General features: G+C 42.1%; 1 protein-coding gene across 5 annotated transcripts in view; it reads left to right on the top strand.

Moving 5' to 3' along the window:
* The window catches only part of ARHGAP32 (Rho GTPase activating protein 32), a 319,072-nt gene extending 314,252 nt beyond the window's left edge, over positions 1-4,820 (top strand). For all 5 annotated transcript variants that reach the window (XM_070489929.1, XM_044751953.2, XM_014864063.3 and 2 more), the window contains one exon: positions 813-4,820. In XM_070489929.1, the coding sequence (XP_070346030.1) occupies positions 813-3,071 (2,259 nt within the window). In that variant the 3' untranslated portion in view covers positions 3,072-4,820. The remainder of the gene's footprint in view (positions 1-812) is intronic.
* Positions 4,821-21,073: the final 16,253 nt, after the last annotated feature.

Below are 21,073 nucleotides of genomic sequence, written 5' to 3' on the forward strand. Positions count from 1 at the left end.
TTGTGAGAGATTGTGGTGTCTTAGGACTTTTTGTTATTTTCTCAACATTAATCTGCAGATTGTTCTATGGTCAAACACCTGTTTTGAAGAAAAACTTGTATGCAGAATGCTAAGGTTTTTCTTAATTTTCTCATATTTTAAAAAAGTGCCCCAGGTGTTTTGTAGTCACCTTGAACTCAAAGGACTTCACTATCTAGTCGTTAGTGGAGGATGCTATTCTCGAGGGCAGCATGTTTGCGGTATCGCTGTGAAGATCATGTTTGGCCTCTGCTGCCACAGACCGGGGTGGAGTAGAAGGTAGGGGAGGGATAGCAACTGAGTGCCTTCAGTGCCACCTTAAACAAGTCACTTTATCACCCTTCCCTAGATTTGAGCCTTAAAACTTCTCACTGTGTAGAGCTGTGAGTCACTTCCAAAATCTCTCCAGATAGAATCACTTCTTTTTGTTTAACAAAATGTTCTCGGTGTTGAGACTGAGCTGGACAGATAGACTGGGTGTATATTTTTAAGTCTGTGACTTGACTAAACCTCTGTTTGATCTGTACATTAAGGTACTGTCATAGGGAACGTCATCTTACATTTAAAGCCTATCATAAATTAGAACAGTTCTCCAAAGATGGCGATGGCTGTTACACCACATAGCAACGTAGGCCATTTACTGGCAGTGGGGATAGGTGGCCAGTATGTCCATGTGGCTTGGGAAATTTCAAGCTGCTACCCAAGTAGCCTCAACTTGTGACTTACAAATTTAATAGTGTTTGCACAGAGGGAAGCATAAAAAACAAACTCATAATATTATCATCTTTCAATAGATTCAAGGAGTAGTTCCAGCTCCAGAGAGGCCACCTGAACCCAGAGCCATGGATGACCCTGCACCTGTCCTTGTCATTGACAACAGCGCAGCTGCTCAGTGTCCCATCTCTACTCCCGCTCTCCAACCAGGCCTTCCTGAAAAGGTGTGGGATGGTGCCAGGGCCCCACCGCTGCACCTGCGTGCTGAGCCTGTCCCTGTGCACTCCTCCTGTGGCTATACTGCACCGGTTCCTCCCACCAGGACAATGGAGAGTAAAATTGCTGCTGCCATACACTCCAGCAGTGTAGATGCTACCAGCAGCTCCAGCTATCATCCCTTTGTCACTGCTTCCTTAGCCTCCGTGGATGATATTTTGCCTTTACCACTTCCTGTCCCACAACCTAAGCATGCTTCTCAGAAAACTGCTTATGCCACCTTTGCTAGGCCTGATGTCATTGCTGAGCCCTTTGGTCCAGAAAACTGTTTGCACTTCGGTATGACTCCAAACTGCCAGTATCGTCCCCAGAGTGTACCTCCACATCACAATAAATTGGAACAGCACCAAGTGTATGGTTCCAGATCAGAGCCACCAGCGTCCATGGGTCCTCGTTATAACACGTACGTGGCCCCGGGAAGAAATGCATCTGGACACCACTCCAAGCCATGCAGCCGGGTTGAGTATGTATCTTCTTTGAGCTCCTCTACTAGGAGTAGTTGTTACCCTGAAGATATTCCACCATACCCTACCATCCGGAGGGTACAGTCTCTCCATGCCCCTCCATCTTCTATGATTCGCTCTGTTCCCATTTCACGGACAGAAGTTCCCCCAGATGATGAACCAGCCTACTGCCCAAGACCTCTGTACCAATATAAGCCATATCAGTCCTCCCAGGCCCGCTCAGATTATCATGTAACACAGCTGCAGCCTTACTTTGAGAATGGTCGGGTCCACTACCGGTATAGCCCATATTCCAGCTCTTCTAGTTCCTATTACAGTCCAGATGGAGCGCTGTGTGATGTGGATGCCTATAGCACAGTACAGTTGAGGCCCCTTCACCGCCTACCCAATCGCGATTTTGCTTTCTACAATCCTAGGCTACAAGGGAAGAACTTATACGGTTATGCTGGTTTGCCTCCACGTCCCCGGGCCAACGTGACTGGCTATTTCTCTGGTAATGACTACAATAATGTAGTCAACGTGGCTCCAACCGCTGATGTAAAGCACACATACACCTCATGGGATCTTGAGGACATGGAAAAATACCGTATGCAATCCATCCGGAGAGAGAGCCGCGCTCGGCAGAAGGTGAAAGGGCCTGTTATGTCCCAGTATGATAACATGACCCCAGCTGTTCAAGATGACTTGGGTGGGATCTATGTCATCCATCTACGTAGTAAATCAGATCCTGGGAAAACTGGACTTCTCTCAGTGGCAGAGGGAAAGGAGGGGCGACACCCAGTCAAGGCCATCAGTCCTGAAGGAGATGACCGCTTCTATAGGAAGCATCCAGAGCCAGAGTTCGATAGAGCCCACCACCATGGAGGATATGGCAATGGACAGTCGGAGAAACCATCCCTCCCTCAGAAGCAGAGTAGCCTCAGGAACAGGAAACTTCATGACATGGGTTGTAGTCTCCCTGAGCACAGGGCACATCAGGAAGCAAGCCATAGGCAATTATGTGAATCAAAAAATGGGCCACCTTACCCCCAGGGAGCTGGCCAGTTAGATTATGGGCCCAAAGGGATTCCAGACACTTCTGAGCCAGTCAGCTACCATAACTCTGGAGGGAAATACATTATTTCAGGGCAGGAGTCTTTAAGACTGAACCACAAAGAGGTGAGGCTCTCCAAAGAGTTTGAGAGGCCCCGGGTTAGGCAGCCTCCTGCCCCGGAGAAACACTCCAGAGACTGCTACAAGGAGGAGGAACACCTCACTCAGTCAATAGCCCCACCCCCTAAACCCGAGAGGAGTCACAGCCTGAAACTCCATCATACCCAGAACGTGGAGAGGGACCCCAGCGTGTTGTACCAATACCAAACCCATGGCAAGCGCCAGAGCAGTGTGACTGCTGTGTCCCAGTATGATAACCTGGAGGGCTACCACTCCCCGCCCCAGCACCAGCGCGGAGGCTTTGGAGGAGGAGTGATGGGGACATACATGCCCTCTGGCTTTCCCCACCCACAAAACAGGACATATGCTACAGCTTTGGGTCAGGGGGCCTTCCTGCCCTCAGAGTTGTCCTTGCAGCATCCTGAAACACAGATCCACGCAGAATGAGCCCTGGGAGCAATAGAGTTGAAGCAGCCTCTGCTGGACAGTGGACTGTTCTATTTTTTTCAGTAACCAAAAAGATTTAAAAAAGAAAAAAAGCTACAAAACCCCTGGCCACATTAAAAAAAATAATCAGAAAAGTAAATCACCATCTTTTTCCCCTTCCCTGCTTCATTACCACCTCTTCCATCTATAGACTATGTCGTTTTTGTCTTTAAAAGAGATCTGAATGGTTGTCAAGCACTATGTTGAAAACTCGGTAAAGAAATTTGTCACAGACCATACTTGCCATATAGGGCTAATTTGTCAGAGCCTGAGGACTGCCTTTAACTGAATTTGAGTTTAATTTTGTGCTTAGTGTCTGCCGTCTAGTTCAGAGCAGGGCACTCTGTCTCCTGGAGGGCCTCTGCGTTTCCTGTCGGTTCCTACTTTTCAGTAGCCATGCAGCTTGCCCAGATTGACACTGTTTTTCTCGCTTTATTCTCCCTGTCTTATAAGGGTCCCTGACCCTTCAGAAGAGTCTATCAGACATTTAGCAAATTATAACTAAAAAATACAGGAATGAGGACTTTAAGCATTTAATCAAGAGTCGTCATAAAATGTCAGACCACTGAGACCCAGCCTGAACCATGCTCTTCATATTCTTATTTTTCATAGTTGTTCCTCACAGTTCAGTGAACAGGCTCATGTTAGTGCAGAAGAAATTTTTAAAAGTTAGAATTAAAGAAACTTCTTAGGTGGAAGTCAGTGAACTTCATTAGCACCAGAAAACTATATCAATGCTTCTAGTGTGTTGCCTGCCTTCAGTTATTTTTTTTTCTCAATAATATTGGGTAAATTGTAATCTAGTAAAACACTTCGCACCATTTGTTCTCCTAAAGCAACTTTTTTTTTCATTAAAAAAAACCAGCATGGTTTGATGGATAAACATGATTTATCATGATTACAACTCTACATGTTAATTTCTGTTTCTAAACCAGAGTACAGGTTTCCTGAGAATTGTTAAAGTACATGTGTATTATCTGTTAGTAAACAGAAAGTTCCTACAGTTGCCGATCTGAGCAGTCCCCACGTCTGTCCTGAGGAGTTAGCGTGCTGTTTGTTCACTGTGTCCGTGTGCAGTCACAGTCTCACAGTAACCGCCATCTGCACCAGCATATCAGGGATAGCTCTTACACCTCTGTAGACATGTTAAACATGTTCACTACCCAAGACTTTCTTTTGAAAGTTGCATTTCTGATTAGAGTAGGAACAGACATCTCTCTAGCCCAACTCCATTCCATTTTCTCAACCACCCACCACCTCTACACCAGAATTGCAAGGCAGTCCTATATTTACAAAACATGTAGATTGTCATTTCATTCCATATTCTTAATAATATTTGATTTTTATACATTCACATGTTTTAAATGCTCAGTTTGTAGAACATATGAGAATTTCATTCCATTTACTGGATGGTTGCTGCTCTTGGCTTTTTAAAACTTGGAATTTTATTTAGAGCGAAGGAAGAAATCTTTTAAGAGGCTAAATTCATGCTGCTATAATTGCTGTGAAATTGTATAAAGAATAGTATTCGTGCCAGTCCTTTTTTTTTTATTTAAAAAAAAAGTATGATTGCATTTTAAGGGTTTATATTTAGAAAAAGAAATAAAATTTTAAAAACAACACATTTATTCACATGTGGAAATGCTCTATAAGGTTTTCTTTTGTTCCCCCAGAATTGATCAGAGAGATTCAATAAAGATCATGGTAGAAATCTTGAAATACTGGTATGTGCAAAGGTCTGTGGAAATTTAGGCCTCTATGTTAAAAGTGCAGACCAACTGGTATATAGTCACAATGTTAAGGAACCTGATAGGACGCTTCTGTTTAGCACACGAACACATCGGGTGCTTTATACAGGAGTTTGATCTTTGGTGAATATACAGCACTAATTTTTTTTTGCTTTAACCATCTTTTTGTCAAGTAGGCAAGCCATTGCCCCTTTGAGATAACACAGCCTTGTAAGTTCTCACCAGCAGCATGGAGACTAGAAAGAGGAGCTGGTGTGACAAAGAGATACAGATGGCTTTAGTGACTGAGAGCCCAGAAGGATGTGGCTGAAGAAGTCCTGTCCAATTTTAATATTTGAGGATTTGTCGTCACACACATTGTTTAATCCTGAAACTAAAGTCTATTTTATAAATACTAAGGTTAATTCCTTAAAGCAATTACTTTATTAATGTCTTAGGAATATCAGGTAAATATTTTGAATACAGAGTAATGACTCAAATTACTGGTATAAGTGTGAAACACAAACTTTAGGTAAAATCTAGAGTAGTTTTATTTCATGTATGTGGATACAGCCTTAACTTTGGACTCAGTCATTTGAAGGACTTTGCCTGTATCTTTCCCTTTATAATATTGTAGGGTAGAAATTGGATGGCAAGTCACTGTGAGCCAGGTTACCTCAGCATCATTCACTTTGTGTGTGACTTCACAAATAGAGGAATTAAATGTTACTACTTTCAAATTTTGACATGGAGCATTATGATCAAGGAAATGGAGCTGCCTTATACATTAAACCCGTAATTTAATTCTATTGGTATTTTCATAGCCATGTCTCCAGATTTTATCTTTTTGGCAAAATTCTGATGCCGCTGTTTGGTTTGATTGAAATAAATAATCCCTGGATGTCTGGCCAGAGACTTAGCTAACAGCCCCAGAGGTGCCATTTTCTTATGAGTAAATTTCATCTGAGCCTTACTCCCAACTGTATTCAATTTCTTTTTAAACATGCAAGTCCCTGGGGTGATCCCAAGGATAGGGCCTGCATGTTTTTATAATGACAAAACATTTTTAAAAGGTTAGGATCAGGTTGAAGAATTTGAGGACAAATTCTGTAAAGAAGAGGGACCATTAATGTGAGTGGGTAACCACATTTGCAGCAGCAATAGATGCATACAATGTAAATTTGAAATTTGCCCCTTTAGCTAAAAAAGGAGCCTGCAAAGTCCATATTTCTCTTCGCAGACCTGTCAATCACCCATTCGGTATGTTGGCAAAGTATTGCCTGAGCAGTCTATGTAAGGAAACGATAATGAAAGTAAAAGTATGTCAGAAAGTGACTTCAGTGGTTAGAGGCATGTGATTTTCAGTACTGTGTGTTAAGGAAATGTCAGGAATGGTATATTTTAACTGTATGCAAGGTAATGTCAGTGTGCACAGAGGATCTTTTCTCCTTTTCTAATTAGTACTGTTAGTGTTCAAAGAATAAAAATGGTTGTTTTACAGTTTAGATTCTAAGGTAGCAAAATCTGACTGTTCAACCATGATCTGCATGAGAGAAGCATCCTAGGAAGTCTTAGATCATACTTTTGAGTTCTTTAATTTATATAGTTTTTTTATGTTTTAATATTTTTGTGAACTGGTGTAAATTGTTAATGCATATAAGCTTGTGTATTTCTGTAAATAGTTTTGTCATTTATTTCTTGACCCGTATGTAAATATTTAGAGTCTCATTTCTTCAAAACTTATTTGAAGCTGAGTTGTGGGTTTGGGGTTTTGTTTGTTTCTTTGATTGTTTTGGTTGGGGTGGGGGGAGAAGGGATTTTGTACTCCAGCAATCCAGATGGAGATCTCGTGTGGTTTAAAGCAAATGTCCCACTGAAAGCAATTCAAATATCAACACAGTTATTTCAGGTTAAACAGACTTCTTTGTGTATGTGTTTCCTTTTTAACCTAATATCAATTATAAGAAAATAGATGGGTAATTGGGGATCTTCAGATCAACAGGTTAGTGTTGGTATGACATAGGTTATTATGCCAAATGGAATGCTATTTGAGAGAAGGGGCATAATGTCTCCTGGTTGTATCTCTTTGCTGCACTATGCCACCAGGCCAAACTTTCCCCAGGTCCAGCGTCTCCAGAACTGCAGAGGCCTCTTACTCTGTACTGGAGAGTCTCTGCAGACTTGCTGCACCTGAGGCTGCCCTCAGGAACCCATGCACTGCTGCCACCTGGTTCTCAAGTTTGCAGTTCCCAGGAAACTGAATTGGCTTATCGCAGAATTCTCCAGAAGGAGATTCTGAAAGACAACCATATTTCTAACGATTCCACAAGGCATCTTGGACGTCTTGTTTACCTTTCAGTGTGAAATGACCAGAAAAGAATCATGTCCTACACTCAGTCATCTGTGGCAAGCTGGTTTGTGACAAACCCAGATAAAGAATTTCAATGAGACAAGTGCTGTAGGTAACCCAGCTGCCTGACAGGGGATCCACAGCGTATTCCTGTGCCAAAGTGCTTCTCGCAAGAAATATTTCCATATCAACCAGGATTTTTTGAAGGAAAAAAAATTCATATTGTTGTTGAAACCCTAGTTTTCCTATTGGGAGTCATATATTACAAATCATTCTTCGTTCTAAAATATTAGGGCCTTTTCTTTTTTGCCAGTAATAGGGAAAGTGGCCTGTCAGATGACGTTGGTGAGCCAGCATCTTTTGTATACCCACATACCACACTCCAGACTGTAAGGAAAGATAGAACATCTGCTTTCAATAAACACCCCCAGACTTCAACATGGTTCCCGTGGAAACTGCTCAGGTAGGATTAAAGAGAAGACATAGGACATTTCCACCGTCTGCTACTTAATTTTCTGGAACTCTCATTTCCATACCAACTATTTCATCACCAAATTTTCTTCACCACTGATGAAAATATACTACCTACCTCTTAAAATGTGTATTTATTTGTCATTCAGGAATTGGGGACAAACACATGGGTGGTGGTTGAGATTTTAGTCATTAATGGTTCTGTGGGAAAAGTCATATTGACTCCCATTATAGTGGAACCTGGGGCATCTGCAGCCAGCTGAGAGGAGACAGTTGTTTGGCCATATTTCTCACCTGAGAGTGTACCTCTTAAAAAAAATTGTGAGGTTTAATTTTTATTTTAAGTATTTTAACTAAAATATTTACAGAATATATTTCAAACCACGAACTATAAACCTTCCTCTTCCTCTAAATAACCATTCAAAATAAATAAGCTTGTCAAAATGGTGAATAAAGGAAGTCCTGAACCGAGGCCCTGAAAGACTGGAACCGCGTGCCATCTATTTTCCGTTACTCAGAGCCTCCTGTTGTTCTCTCCGAACAAAGCACTTGGATAGCCACGTTTCAGAAGGTGAGATATTAGTGTACAAAAAGCTTAGAAGGGAGAATGGAATAGAGACTATGAGTTCTCCCTGCCCTCGACATATGGTGTTTCTCATACTCAGTACGCTTAGAGACATGGCTTTGTCCATGTTAATAACCGAAAGTATTTCTCCCCACAGGAGAATGCTAAATGTCTTCTACAGACATAAATGTAGAAGACATTTAGCATCCACAGTTAACTCTAGTGGGAAGAAAGAAAAGAGTGCCATGTACGCATACAGTTTCAGCTGTCATTGAGTCATTCAGTTAGTGTTCATATTTTAAAATGGGCAAGTAGTCCTTAAACTTTAGAATCCATATAAAGCACCTGGAGATCCAGTTAAACATAAGATTCCTTGAACAACCACCGGACATTCTGATTCAGTAAGTCTAGGACTGGACTTGGGAATCTGCGATTTTAGCAGCCAGTCCATGTGATTCTGGTACAGATGGTTGAGAAGTGCTGGTCTAGACAACGTATTTCATAGGCTTTTCTCAAAGGCAAACTCTCTCTAGTTCGTTTAGCTTTACACTTTTTCTCATTTCTAACTTGGTTCCCCATCACTTTAGTGATCCTGGAACAGAAATTTATCATTAATTTCTCTGTCCCAGTGTTTAAATAGTAAGCCTAGATTCAATTATTTATAACAATGACAGATGGAAATTAGGACAAGTTGATCTGACAAACAGTATAGAAAACAATATTCTCTGAAACTGGTAAAAAGAAATACCGATGACTAGACTATTGGCTCCAGTTACGTACTTATATAGGTAGTAAGTCTTTGGGTGTGAGACATTTAGGCTTATTAAGAAGTATACATAGTTAATGCATATTAACAATTCAGGCGGTCAGCTGCTTGAAACACTGTATTCATTTAAAACAAATAACTTAGAACAACGTGGTGTGCCCTCCTCTTTCACCAAAACTTTTATAAGAACCACTAGCCCATAATTAGCTTATTTGGTCTTTTAGTTTTATGCATTTCATCAATTGTGGGCCACAGTTTAGCAATGTTTTTAATAGCTGGAGGTAATTAACACTATGCTTACTATACTGTAGTGCCAGTTACTGTTGTTGTAAGCATTTTATATCTATTAACTCATTTGTTCCTCATAACCCATCAGTCTATAGATGAATCCAAGGTACACAAAGGCTGAACTCCGCCCACAGTCATACAGCTAGTGATGATGGTGGAGCTGAAATTCAGACCCTGGCACTCTTTGACACGAGTTTATGTTCTAATAAAAGCAGACTTTAGAGTTGGATAGTTGAATGCTAACTGCTGTTTACCAATTCCAAAACCCTTACTGAACTACTAAACCCTTCTAAAACAATTTCTAAAACTCTTACTAAGCCATGGCTTTCTCATCACTGAAGTGGGAATAACAGTAGTACCTACTGCTTATGATTACTATGGGGACTAAGTCAGATAATAGATGTTTCTAAACGGCTTAGCAGGAAAGCAAGTACCCCATAAAAGTTATCCAGGATTTTTACTGTGAAATGGTGCAGGACCATGCAGCAGATAAAGAAAAGAGGGTTATATTATGCTTATATAATTGTATCATTAAGAATTTAATCAGTTGGCTGAGTCTTTCTGAAAAAACAGAAAGGTTTAACATGGTTGACATATATCTGCAGGAGAAGTCTTGACAAGGAGTGGTGAGAGACGTAATTTAGTGGTTAAAATAAAACTTCACAGTGAAACATGGAGCTTGAGGTGATAGTGGAGAAAGCCCTTGCTCTCTAAAAATACTTTGCAATTCAGTGGAAACCTTTATATAGACAGCGCTATGACTACGAAATAATGTTTACATTCTTTATTAGAGCTATGTTATCTATTTCATTCCATTCAATCTGGTAACTTTGCAGCTCAGGGACGTGATCTTGTGAACCTCTGTGAGCTGTGCCTTCTCTGCTAATGGGAGTTGCTTTCTGCGGGTTGCACTTTATTGTCTTGCCCCAACTGTAGGCTTTTTAATACGCACAGTGGCAGGGACAGAAGCAGCACCCATAACTGCAGCAGAAGAATGGTAGGGAAACAGGTATGGTGTGTTACAAAGGGTTGCTAAAGACAGATGGCTTTGACTGACTCTCCATTTCTGAATGGTAAAACTTGGTAAAAAATAAGTCTTTCTATTAGTCTTAAACACACATACATTTTTCCTGACTCAAGATCTGTTAGAGCATTTGCTTATCCAGAGAAGAAAGCATAGCGATTGCACTGACAATACCTACTAGTTCTAATAATGTATTGATCAATTACCATGTACCAGGCTAAGTTTTTTACACATATTAATATTAATTCAGTTTTCCTGACAGTTATGTGAAGTAGCGTTATTACTTTTATTGCCACTTTACAGATAAAGAAATTGAAGCCCAGAAAGCTTAAGTACTGTGCTGAGTCCATATGTCTGAGATTAAGTGGGATTCAGGCCCAGGCTGTGTGACTCTGGAACCTGCAGTTCGTGTGTGTGTGTGTGTGTGTGTGTGTGTGTGAGAGAGAGAGAGAGAGAGAGAGAGAGGAAGATTGGCCCTGAGCTAACATCTGTGCCAATCTTCCTTTATTTTATGTGGGATGCCACCACAGCATGCCTTGAGGAGGGCTGCTGGGTCTGCGCCCAGGATCCAAACCTGCAAACCCTGGGCTGCCAAAGGGAGCACACAAGCTTAACCACTATGCCATGGGACCAGCCCCTGGAATCTCCAGTTTTAACACTTTGCTATTCTGCCTGCCTAACGTGGATCTTCAAAGATCATGAACACCCTAACACAGGAGTGGTGAAGACACTATTATTGGTGAAGGTGCTATTAATTTGCAGAGAAGTCAACCCCTCCCTACCAGGATAGGCTAGGCTTATGCTGTAGTATACCCTTATAAAATCGCAGTACTTTAACAACAAAAAAAAAGAGATGTATTTCCTGTCAAGCAAATTCTGCTACAGGTCCAAGGCTACTCTCCTGGGCCCTCTGTGCAGCCACTCAGCCACATCTGGGTTGAGGGCGGCTCCCGCATCCTTCAGCTACATCATCTGAAACACGTTCCTGGGATGGTGTGGCAAGGGAGGGTGTTGTGCAAGTGGTTAAAATCTGGCCCAGAAATAAGACAAGTAGTTCCTGCTCAAAGTTCATGAGCCAGAACTTGTCTCAAGGCCGTGCCCAACCACAGGGAAGGCGGCACCTTCAGTGTAGTCTGCCTGCCGTGTGTCTGGAAGGACAGCCAGACCGGGTAGCAGTGAGCAGCACTAATGTCTGTCACACCATTAGCTCTCTACTTGGAGTCTTTCATTTCCATTAATTACTGGCAACCGTATCCTAGTGTGGGAGAACAGTGCTAGTTTAAACCCTCCGAAGCAAGCTCAAGGAATAACAGTTCTTTGAACAAGAGAAATGGGGAGGCAGTGTAGGGCTGACAGGTTGACTGATGAGGTGTCACTTATGGGGGTCCCACAGTCGTAGCAAGAATTTGGCCCTGCACCCGCGGGTTTCTGATCATAAATTGGAGAAAAGCTTCTAGAAGTAAAGAGAGAATGCGTCTTGCTCCCATCTCAAAAAAATGGAGGAAGACTTTCAAAGAGAGAAAGGTGCTCTGAGAATGCTGTTTGAGAGTCAAATACACCCACCCTCCTTCTGCCCTGCCTGTCTGGCCTCATTGACTTCCTCCTTCTGAAAACGTGGCAAGTCCACTGCCATCTCAGCCTTTGCCCTGACTCACACTCCTCCCCGATATTTTCCCGGATATTTTCATGGCTTGTTCCCTCACTTTAAGTCTTTGCCAAAATGTCACCACCTTAGAAAAGACTTCCCTTGACCACCCAAGTGAAAATAGCATCTTTTATTACTCTCAATCCACTTATTCTGCTTTCCTATGTTATTTATGTAATTTTTATATCTCCTCTAGAATGTGAACTCCAAGAGGACAAGAACTTTGTCTTGTTCACTGTTATATCCTATAATATAGCATAGTATTGTAGCATAATATGTGCATCAGTATTTGTTGAACAAATGAACTGATGGGTCTCTGTTATCCATGGTAATGCAACAGAAGGTGTGTGCTCAGAAACCCTTTGGGTACTGGAATGTAACAGGTTGTCTTTCTTCAGTACCCAGAATGAACCTAACATCATTTGTTTGGTGTACTTTCATATTGCAAGTACATTTGGACTACTGTGTTGGTTGATGGCCCCAAAAGGAAAGTAAGTAGGCTTAGATTATCTCAAACTCAACTGCCAGAGTGACTAGACGCTGCTAGAATTAGTCAGAAAATCTTTTTAAAGGAGGTGAGTTTTGAACATTGGAAAGTAGTGAATGGAAGTTACTTTCAGGAGAGGAATGAAGATGTCCCAAATGTCCAGGAAAAACTTTCTTCCCACACTCACATCCACCCTATGAAACATCTTAAGGTGTGGGTCTGAGAAGATGTAATGGTCCTTTTCTTCCAGGCCATGGCAACTTTGGAAGAGAAGGAAAAATTAGGGCTTGGATAGTTTTCGAGAAACATATGTAGTAACCTATGTAACGAGGGATGGTAGAATCTAGGGAAGTATAAATGAGTTAATCTCTGAATGATCCACATCTCTAAATTACATGAGTTTAAAGAGGAAAGCTAAAAGTGTGGGACACTGTCTCACTGATGTCACCTAGACCCTACAGAATAAAGCTGCTGGGACTCCAAGACCCCAGGAGCCTCAAGGATGCTCTGAAAGTAGTTGCTGAGGCTGAATTTCATTGTTGCCTGGCCCCTCCTGGTATCAAAGCTACCCTTTCCCTTGCTGGTCCTCTCGATGCCCCTTAGCAAGTGTTTTACATTGACTACGGTGGAAAATGGTTCTCCCCCTATCAGAGTTTATGATTATTAGAGTGTCAAAGGCTATGTAGACTCGACTTTTATGGCCTTCTCTTAAAACTAACTAACCAAAACATGTAGGAGTAGCTTCTTTGGGACTAATCAAAAGCATCCAGTGTTGGACTCAAAAAGTATTTTGCTATACTAATGACAAATGAGTATTCCAGGACAGTGTACTAATACCATCACTCTCCTCCTTTAAGGTAATCTCCTTGGCTTTGGGGGATATTTCCAGCTTACAAAGATGGGCATCTTTTTCCCCGTATCTTAGAGAATGTGATGCTTGTCCAAAGACCTCCTTATTGTCCAGGAAAGTACCTGATCACCTACTCTGGGTCCTCTTGAGCTCCTCAGCAGCCTATTCAGCTAGCCTGTAACCCACATTGCAGTGAAAGAGAGGGGTCTTGGGAGGGAGGTGACAAGCCTAAGAGTCAGCCCGAGTATATGCAGAGCTCTCAGAAGAAAAGAACTTAGACTTGTTCTCATTGACCCTAAATGGTGGAAGTGATCAGAAATGGATAACCACTGAGCAAGGATGTTGTAGGAGAGGCCGGAATATCAGATGGGTAATTGGAGTCTTTGAAGTCTCTCCCAACCCTGAGGTTGTGTGATATTTGTGAAATCCTAAGGATTGACGGCCTACGCCACCTGGAGGTCGTTTGGAGCTACTTGCTCTGCTGCCCTGCAAGTGTGCCGTTCTCTCCACCTGGAGTGCTCTGCATCTGCCCCTCCAAAGACTTCCACTAGCACTGAAAATTAAATCCAAAGTATTCCATCCAGCCTATCTGATCTCGCTCTCTGACTTCTCTCTGATACCTCTCTCTGTGTGTCTCGCTCTTCCGTTACAAATAGATGCTTGCCTTTTTGTTTATTCCCATATCAAACGTGTTCCTCTCCCAGGTTCCTGTACCAGCTGTTCTCTCTACCTGGAAAGCTCTCCTCTTGGGAGGCCACTGCTCTTCACTGAGATCTCCCTTCATCAGAGAGGCCTTCTTTGATGACCCAAGTTGAGGTAGCCACTTGCTCACATCACCCTCTTGATTCTCTAAGTAGACTTATCACTCAGAAATTGTATTTATTGATTGATTTATCTGTTAATTGTCTCTGTCTCTTCACTAGTTGGTAAGCTCCATGAGCACTTGGTACGTGGTATATACTCAAACGGGTTTGTTGAATGAATGAATAATGAATAAATAGTGTTTACGAAAGAAAGGGGTGATGGAAACAATAGCTTTAGAAAACATTATTATGTTGCCTAAGCTCAGCCCTAGAGGAGAGGATTGTCCTTTGTGACCACACGGAGTCTCTTCAAATGCTAAGGCTTGATGTGCCTACTGCGTAAGCTGGTATTTTGAAGAAACCACCAGATGGTGCTGTTGGCACACTGTTTATTCACACGTGTTCCTGTGCATTGAGAAGTTTCACTGAGGCTCCCGGCATGATTCAGTAGGCCATGGCTATTGCTGTTGCTTCCTTCCTCATCTCCGTTCACCCCACTTTTGCAAGCGCAGTCTGAGGGCGTGGCCTGGCAGCAAACGCAGGGAGTGGAGAGGAGGAGCTGGGGGTTTGGAGCCAGCACTGAACAAAGCAGGGTGAGACTTGAGCCGTGACTCCCAGGACTTGGGGAAAAACGGCATCCGTCTGAGGAACTCTAGTGTGGTGTTGCTTTCATTAGGAGCCTCCAGAGTTTCTAAGGAGGATTTCATGGTTTAAAATTCTCAAATATATTTTATTGCTATTTTTAGGAAATAGCATAAAACACAGCGCCTGGCTTCTCTATTTTCATATGCTAAGTCCAGGTGGGGCGTCTGAACCTCAGCAGTTTCCAAACCTGGACACACGTCAGAATCCCCTGCAGAGCTTTTTAAGATACAGACTTCTATGCGCCACTAAATAAGTTGTCTCTGTGATAGGCAGAGAACTTGTATTTTTACAAGGAACTCCCAGAAGATTCCATGTCATCCATGATTTAGATGCCATTGTTCCTGGAGAAGAGCTACCCCTCCACTTTCTTCCTGCCACCGTCAGTTCTGCCCACCGCTGCTTCCTTGTCCGGCTTCACCTGACCCCAGAGCACTGTCACCCAAGTTTTGTTTCACGATCTTCGTTGTTAATGGGAATCTCCCCAGCCCCCAGCCCCAAAGGATCACATGACCCCAAGGTTTGGAAAATAATGGATGATACAGGTTTGTTTGGGTTGTTAACTGCAGAATTTCTTAGAGATCCACACGACACCATGTGCATTAAAGCCTCTAAGAAGTGTATTTAGTGCTGGATCGAAGATCGTTTTGTTCACAGAACACTGCTTCAGAGCACATTTTAGGAAATGTTGTCGAGTTGAACATGCTCTGGACGAGGTGTCAGGAATTTTTGGTTTTGGTCGCAACTTCTTTATTAAGAACAACATGACTTATTTATACCCACCTGATTCGACAATAAATTTGAGGACACTGGCCATGTGACTTTGCTAAATTACTCCATCTCTTGAAGCCTCCATTGCCTCATCTGTAAAATGGGGCTAGTGATTGCAGTCATGACTACCTCAGACCTAATGAGGGGCGGGTGAAGGGAGATGTGAGAGCATGCTGTGAGAAGAGGGAACGGCCGTAAAGTGGAAGGTGGTGGTATGTCTGGTAGGATGTGAGACTTCGCCCAATAGCTCCATAGGGTTGACAGCTTTCAAGCTGGTATATGAATTTGTAACTATTATTAGAATAGCTGTCATCTGTAACACAACTTTCCTATAATGAAAATAATTCAAGTAATTACTTTGGAAAGTCAGATAGGATCACAAGCCTTATAATAAAACATCAATTCCCCTTGCCTTTCCAACTTCTAGTGCCCAGAGACAACCTCTTTCAATGCTTTTAGACATCTCTTCTGGTATTTACCACCCAATTTCTAAATAATGTGCTATTTCTTCATTTTTCAACTGTAGACATCCTGTATTGACTTCCTGCTGAGCAGCATGAGGGTATCCTCTTTTGCTGGCACTGTGTCCCGTGCCTGCCCTGCCCCCTGCCCCACAACACACACATACACTCTCCCATCGACGTTCTCCTGTTCTAGTGACATGCAGAGTCCTTTCATCGATACGCAGTATTTTCTGTGTACCTATTAATTCGTCCTCAGCCTCTACTGTGAAACTGTAAAATTCCTCTCAAAAAACATCAGAAAATCTGTTTCTGTGTTTTCCTTTTTGGAGGCGGGGAATAGAGATTCTGCCCTGAAGCCCTTCCTCTGCCCGCTCAGATCTAGACTGGGGTTCTGCACAAATGTCACAGCTGTGCACACTGTGGGAGGACCTGGGACCGCCCACTGCGGAGAAGCCTCACTTCGTGGATCCCATCTCCTGTCTTAGTTTATTCCCTCCTTGTGATGGAAAAAGGTGCAAGGGAAATAATTTTTGTAACTTTGCATGTCTGAAAATCTCTTTTTTCCCACTGTTACACTTTTTGATGGTTTGGATTAATATAGAATTCTAGTCTGAAAATCAATCCCGCTTGGATGTTGGATGGTATGCTTTTTGTCTGTGGCAAATCTGGCTGTTGAGAAGTCTGATGCCATTCTGTTTCTTGGTCCTAATATGTGAACTGTTTTTCTCTTTGGAAACTTTCATGATCTCCTTTTTCCTGGTTTTATAAATTCTAATGATGTTGTGCGTTGGTGGGGTCTTTGCTCACTGATTGTGCTGGGCACTCTGTGGCCCTTTCAATTAGAAGATATATGGTTTTCAGTTCTGAGGATTTAAAACAACCGTTCTTTGACATTTTCTTCTCAGTTTTCTTTCCAAACACCTATTATTTGGATGTTAGAACTTCTGGATTGGTCTTCGGTTTCTTGTCTTTTCTCTCCTATTGTCTATTTCTGACATTTTGTTTTACTTTGTGGGACATTTACTCATTTAAAAATTAGTACTTATGTTGAATTTTTTTACTTCTATGTTTTTGATCTCCGAGAGTTCTTTCTTGTTCTTTGAGTGTTCTTCTCTTTTATATCTTTTTGATCCTATTTAATGGATGCAGGCAGGACCCATCTCTCTGAAATACTAGAAGAGTTTTTATTATTTTTCCTCTGTCCCCTGCATTCCTTTTCCCCCTTAGTTTCCTTTCATCTGTTTGTTTTTGATTCTGTCTTTTATGTTAGAAACTTTGCCCGCATTTCTGACAATCAGTGGCTCTCACTTCAAGTTTGAATGAAGCGTACGCATGCCCGTGTGCACCAGCACGCACGCTGACTGGAGGACGTGCTGGGTAGGCAGGCTAGCTGGCTAATGAAGCAGTGTAGCTGGCAGAATAACAGCTCCCCAGAGACATCCATGTTCTAACCCCTGGAACTCGTGAATATGTTAGGTTACATGGCATAGGGGAATTAAGGTTTCAAATCAGCTGATCTGAAGATAGAGAGATTCTCAGTGGGTCCAGTGTAATCACAAGGATCCTTAAAGTGGACAAGAGAGGGAGAGGAGTCAGAGAAAGAGATGTGACAAAGGAAGCAAGTTTGGAGTGATGCAATGTGAGGACTCAACTCACCATGGCTGGGTTTGAAGAGGGAAGAAGGTGGCCATGCGCCAAGGGATGCAGGTGGCCTCTAGAAGCTGAAAAAGGCAAGAAAATAGATTCTCCCCTACCACCTCCAGAAAGGAACACACCTGCTGACAACTCAGTTTTAGCCTATGTTAGACTTCTGACCTTTAGAACTGCAAGACAAGAAATATGTGGTTTTAGTGACTAAGTTTTCAGTCATTGTTATAGCAGCTATCAAAAGCTAATCCAAAGACCCACCCATTGAATTGGGAGACTCGCAAATGTTACAGCTAAGGAAGCAGGGAGAGTCTAACAGCCAGGAAAATGTTCCCGAGACCTGAGATGGGAGGAGGAACGAGAGGTGTCTGGACTTCAGCTTGGTCCCTGGTGCCTGCGATGTCCCATGAAGAATTCCGCTGCCTTCTCAGTAGCCCTGGAACTTGGAGAAGAACTTGGAGAAGAATCTGGGAATTCCTAGCCGAGTCCTAAACACACCTGACTTTTTCCACTAATTTTTTTCATGGCTTGCCTCGGGCCTAGCCTAGCTCTGAAGGAAGAGGCAGGGACCCGTTAGAATCCCCATATATTCAGTCTCCTTAACTGTTTCTATTAGTTTGGGTGGAGATGCAGCCACCTGACTGAGATACTGAACAGTGGCCCCGACCTAACCCACCAGACTTTCCTGTGCTTCTCACGGGTTTGGATTAGGGAACAAAGTTCACAGGCTTTCCCATCTTGAATTGAGCTTTTCGATTTACCCTCGGGCTGGAAACATGACGGTGGTCAGGTCTGCGCACAGGTGGTGCTAGCTTTTTCACAGGCTGGTCCAGCTAGATCAGGGCCAAGAACCAGGTCATGTGGCTCATCTTTTCACTCTCTTAATGATATCTTTTGAGGAGCAAAGTCTTAATTTCAATGTAGTTAGATTTATCAATTTTTTCATTTATGGTTGGTGAATTTTAAGTCCTGTTTAAAAAGTCATTCCCTAACATGAGACCATGAATATAGAAGCTTTATTCTTTTACCTTTTATACTTTGATCCAAAATCTACTTGGAATTTGATTTGTCTATATAATGTGTGATGGGGTGAAGTTTAGTATTTTTTTCTATGTGGATATCTAAATGTATAACACCAATTATTGAAAAACATTTGTTTTCCTGAAGTTAATCGATGCCATATTCTTATAAATCAAATATTCAGATATTCACTTAGATTTACTCATATTATTGCTCTTCATTTCCTACTGTATCTTTGAACTTCCATGTGGGATCATTTTTTTCTGCCTGAATAACATCTTTTAGTATTTTTTTTAGTATGGGTCTGCTATTAATTAATTCTCTTACTTTTTGTTTATATGAAAACGTTCATATTTTACTTCATCTTGAAGGACAATTTTCATTGGATATGGGCTGGTGATTATTTTCTTTCCATTGTCTTCTGACTTCCATTGTTTCTATGAAGAAGTCAGCTTGAGGTCTAATTGTTACTGCTTTGAAGGTAATCTGTTTTTTCACCCCTCAGGCTGCATTTAAGATCTGCTCTTTGTCTTTCTTTTTTGTTTTGTTTTTAAAGTATTTTTACTATAGTGTGCTTAGATGTGGAGATGATTATATATGTATACACACACACACAAATACAAAAAACATATTACATATATTTTTTAAGGTATTTGGCTGAGGGGTATAGTACTTCTTAAATCTATGGCTTAATATTTTCAGCATTTTTGTAAAGTTCTTAGCCGTTACATCTCTAAATGTTGTCTCTGCCGTTTCCCCCTCTCCTGGGAGTGCAAGTATATGTATGTTAGACTCTTTCGCTATATCCTCTCTGTCCCTTAGTCTCCTTTTTTTCACTCTCTCTCTCTCCTTTTTTTCTGCCAGAAACAGCTTCTATAATCAACCCGAAATGTGCAGCAGCTCCCACCCCTCCACCCTCCACCCTCCACTCCCAACTTCACCCACAGCTCCACCCCCATCCCCACCCCCAGAAGAGGCACTCTCCAGCAGGGTCCAGCTCGGCTCGGGGACCTCAGCCTCCTGGAGATCCTGTTTTCCATTGTTTTGTCTCTCCATACTTCATTCTGGATATTTTCTTTTCAGCAGTTCATAAGTTCAATGATTATCTTTTCAAATTAATTTAATCTATTATTAAATACAACCTTTGACTTTTAAAAATGGACTTCTATATTTTTCAGTTGTGGAATATTCTTTTTTTAATACTCCTATTTCTCTGTCAAAATTCTCAGTATTGTCTTTTGTCCTCTTAAATACACATGCGTAGATATTTTAAAGTCCGTGTCCAATAACTCCTATTTCTGTAGACCCTGTAAATCTGTTTCTATTGCCTATTTCTCTTACTTTCTTTTCTTTTCTTCTTGTGTGCTGAACATTATTTTTGAAAAATTGTTTGCTGGAATAATTTGAGGACTAGAAGAACATCGCCTTTCTCCAGAAAGGACTTCCGCTTGCTTCTGCTGGCATGTAGGGATGCCCACACACGGAGTTACTTACTCCAGTCCCACACTCGGAGGGAGCGTGAAGCTGAACTGCAGTCTCCTTGAGGGAGAGCTACTTCTGTTCAGTTTGCCGCTAGGGGACAGCCTTTCAGTGATGCCAACCCAAAAGGAAGTGAGTTCATCGGGCCCCCTCTATACACTGGCTCACCGCTCTGTTGGTAAGCTCTATACTCCAAGCCGGGTGCACTGCAATGTGCCACTCAGCCTGTCAACTCCTCTAGAATCAAGGCGTGCTCTCGGAGGAGAAGTGGCCCCAAGGTCTGTGCTTACCTCTCTATGCTCCTGGTCTCTCTCCTAGATCTTTTCCCAGGAATTCGTCGTGATCTTGTTAGCTCACTAACAAAAGGTGGTGAAGCCTTCAAGAGCAGTGTTTTAAACATTTTATCTGCCATTTATATTTGTTCTCAGCAGGAGGGCTGCTCTAAGTTCCTGAATTCCCCATTACCCGGAGGAGAAGTCCTCTTCGGACTTTCAGCAGAAGGGCTCTGGCCACCAGCATCTAATCTTAAACCTGTAGATCAGGCACTGTCCAGTAGGCAGGAGTTGTATCTGAGAATATGCCTGATGGAAAAAAAGAGAGAAGGGGAGCGTTCAGTACGCTGGCACAGAGTGTGGGGTAACTCTGGACCACCGTCAGCCTTCAGTTTCAGCCGTTTGGTTCAGAGATTGGCTTGGCAAGAAATTTTGTCCTTCTCTTTAAAAAAAAGGGGGGTGTTCCTAATGCTATGAATTCCATAAGGTGCTTTCAAAATGAATCTATATCGATACATTTCTTTTAAAGTTATAAAAATGTATTTAAAATATCTTCTAAAAGAGAAATAAATATCAAGCCCTGAAACATACTTTAGATTTGGATTTCCCAACTCAGGTGATTTGGAAAATAACTGAAAATATTTTTGTGACTAAGAGAAGCTCTTCCGAGCTCTCCTTCGTTACCTGACTCA

This window comes from Equus asinus, chromosome 20, assembly GCF_041296235.1.
Source record: "Equus asinus isolate D_3611 breed Donkey chromosome 20, EquAss-T2T_v2, whole genome shotgun sequence".
NCBI classification, from domain to species: domain Eukaryota; kingdom Metazoa; phylum Chordata; class Mammalia; order Perissodactyla; family Equidae; genus Equus; species Equus asinus.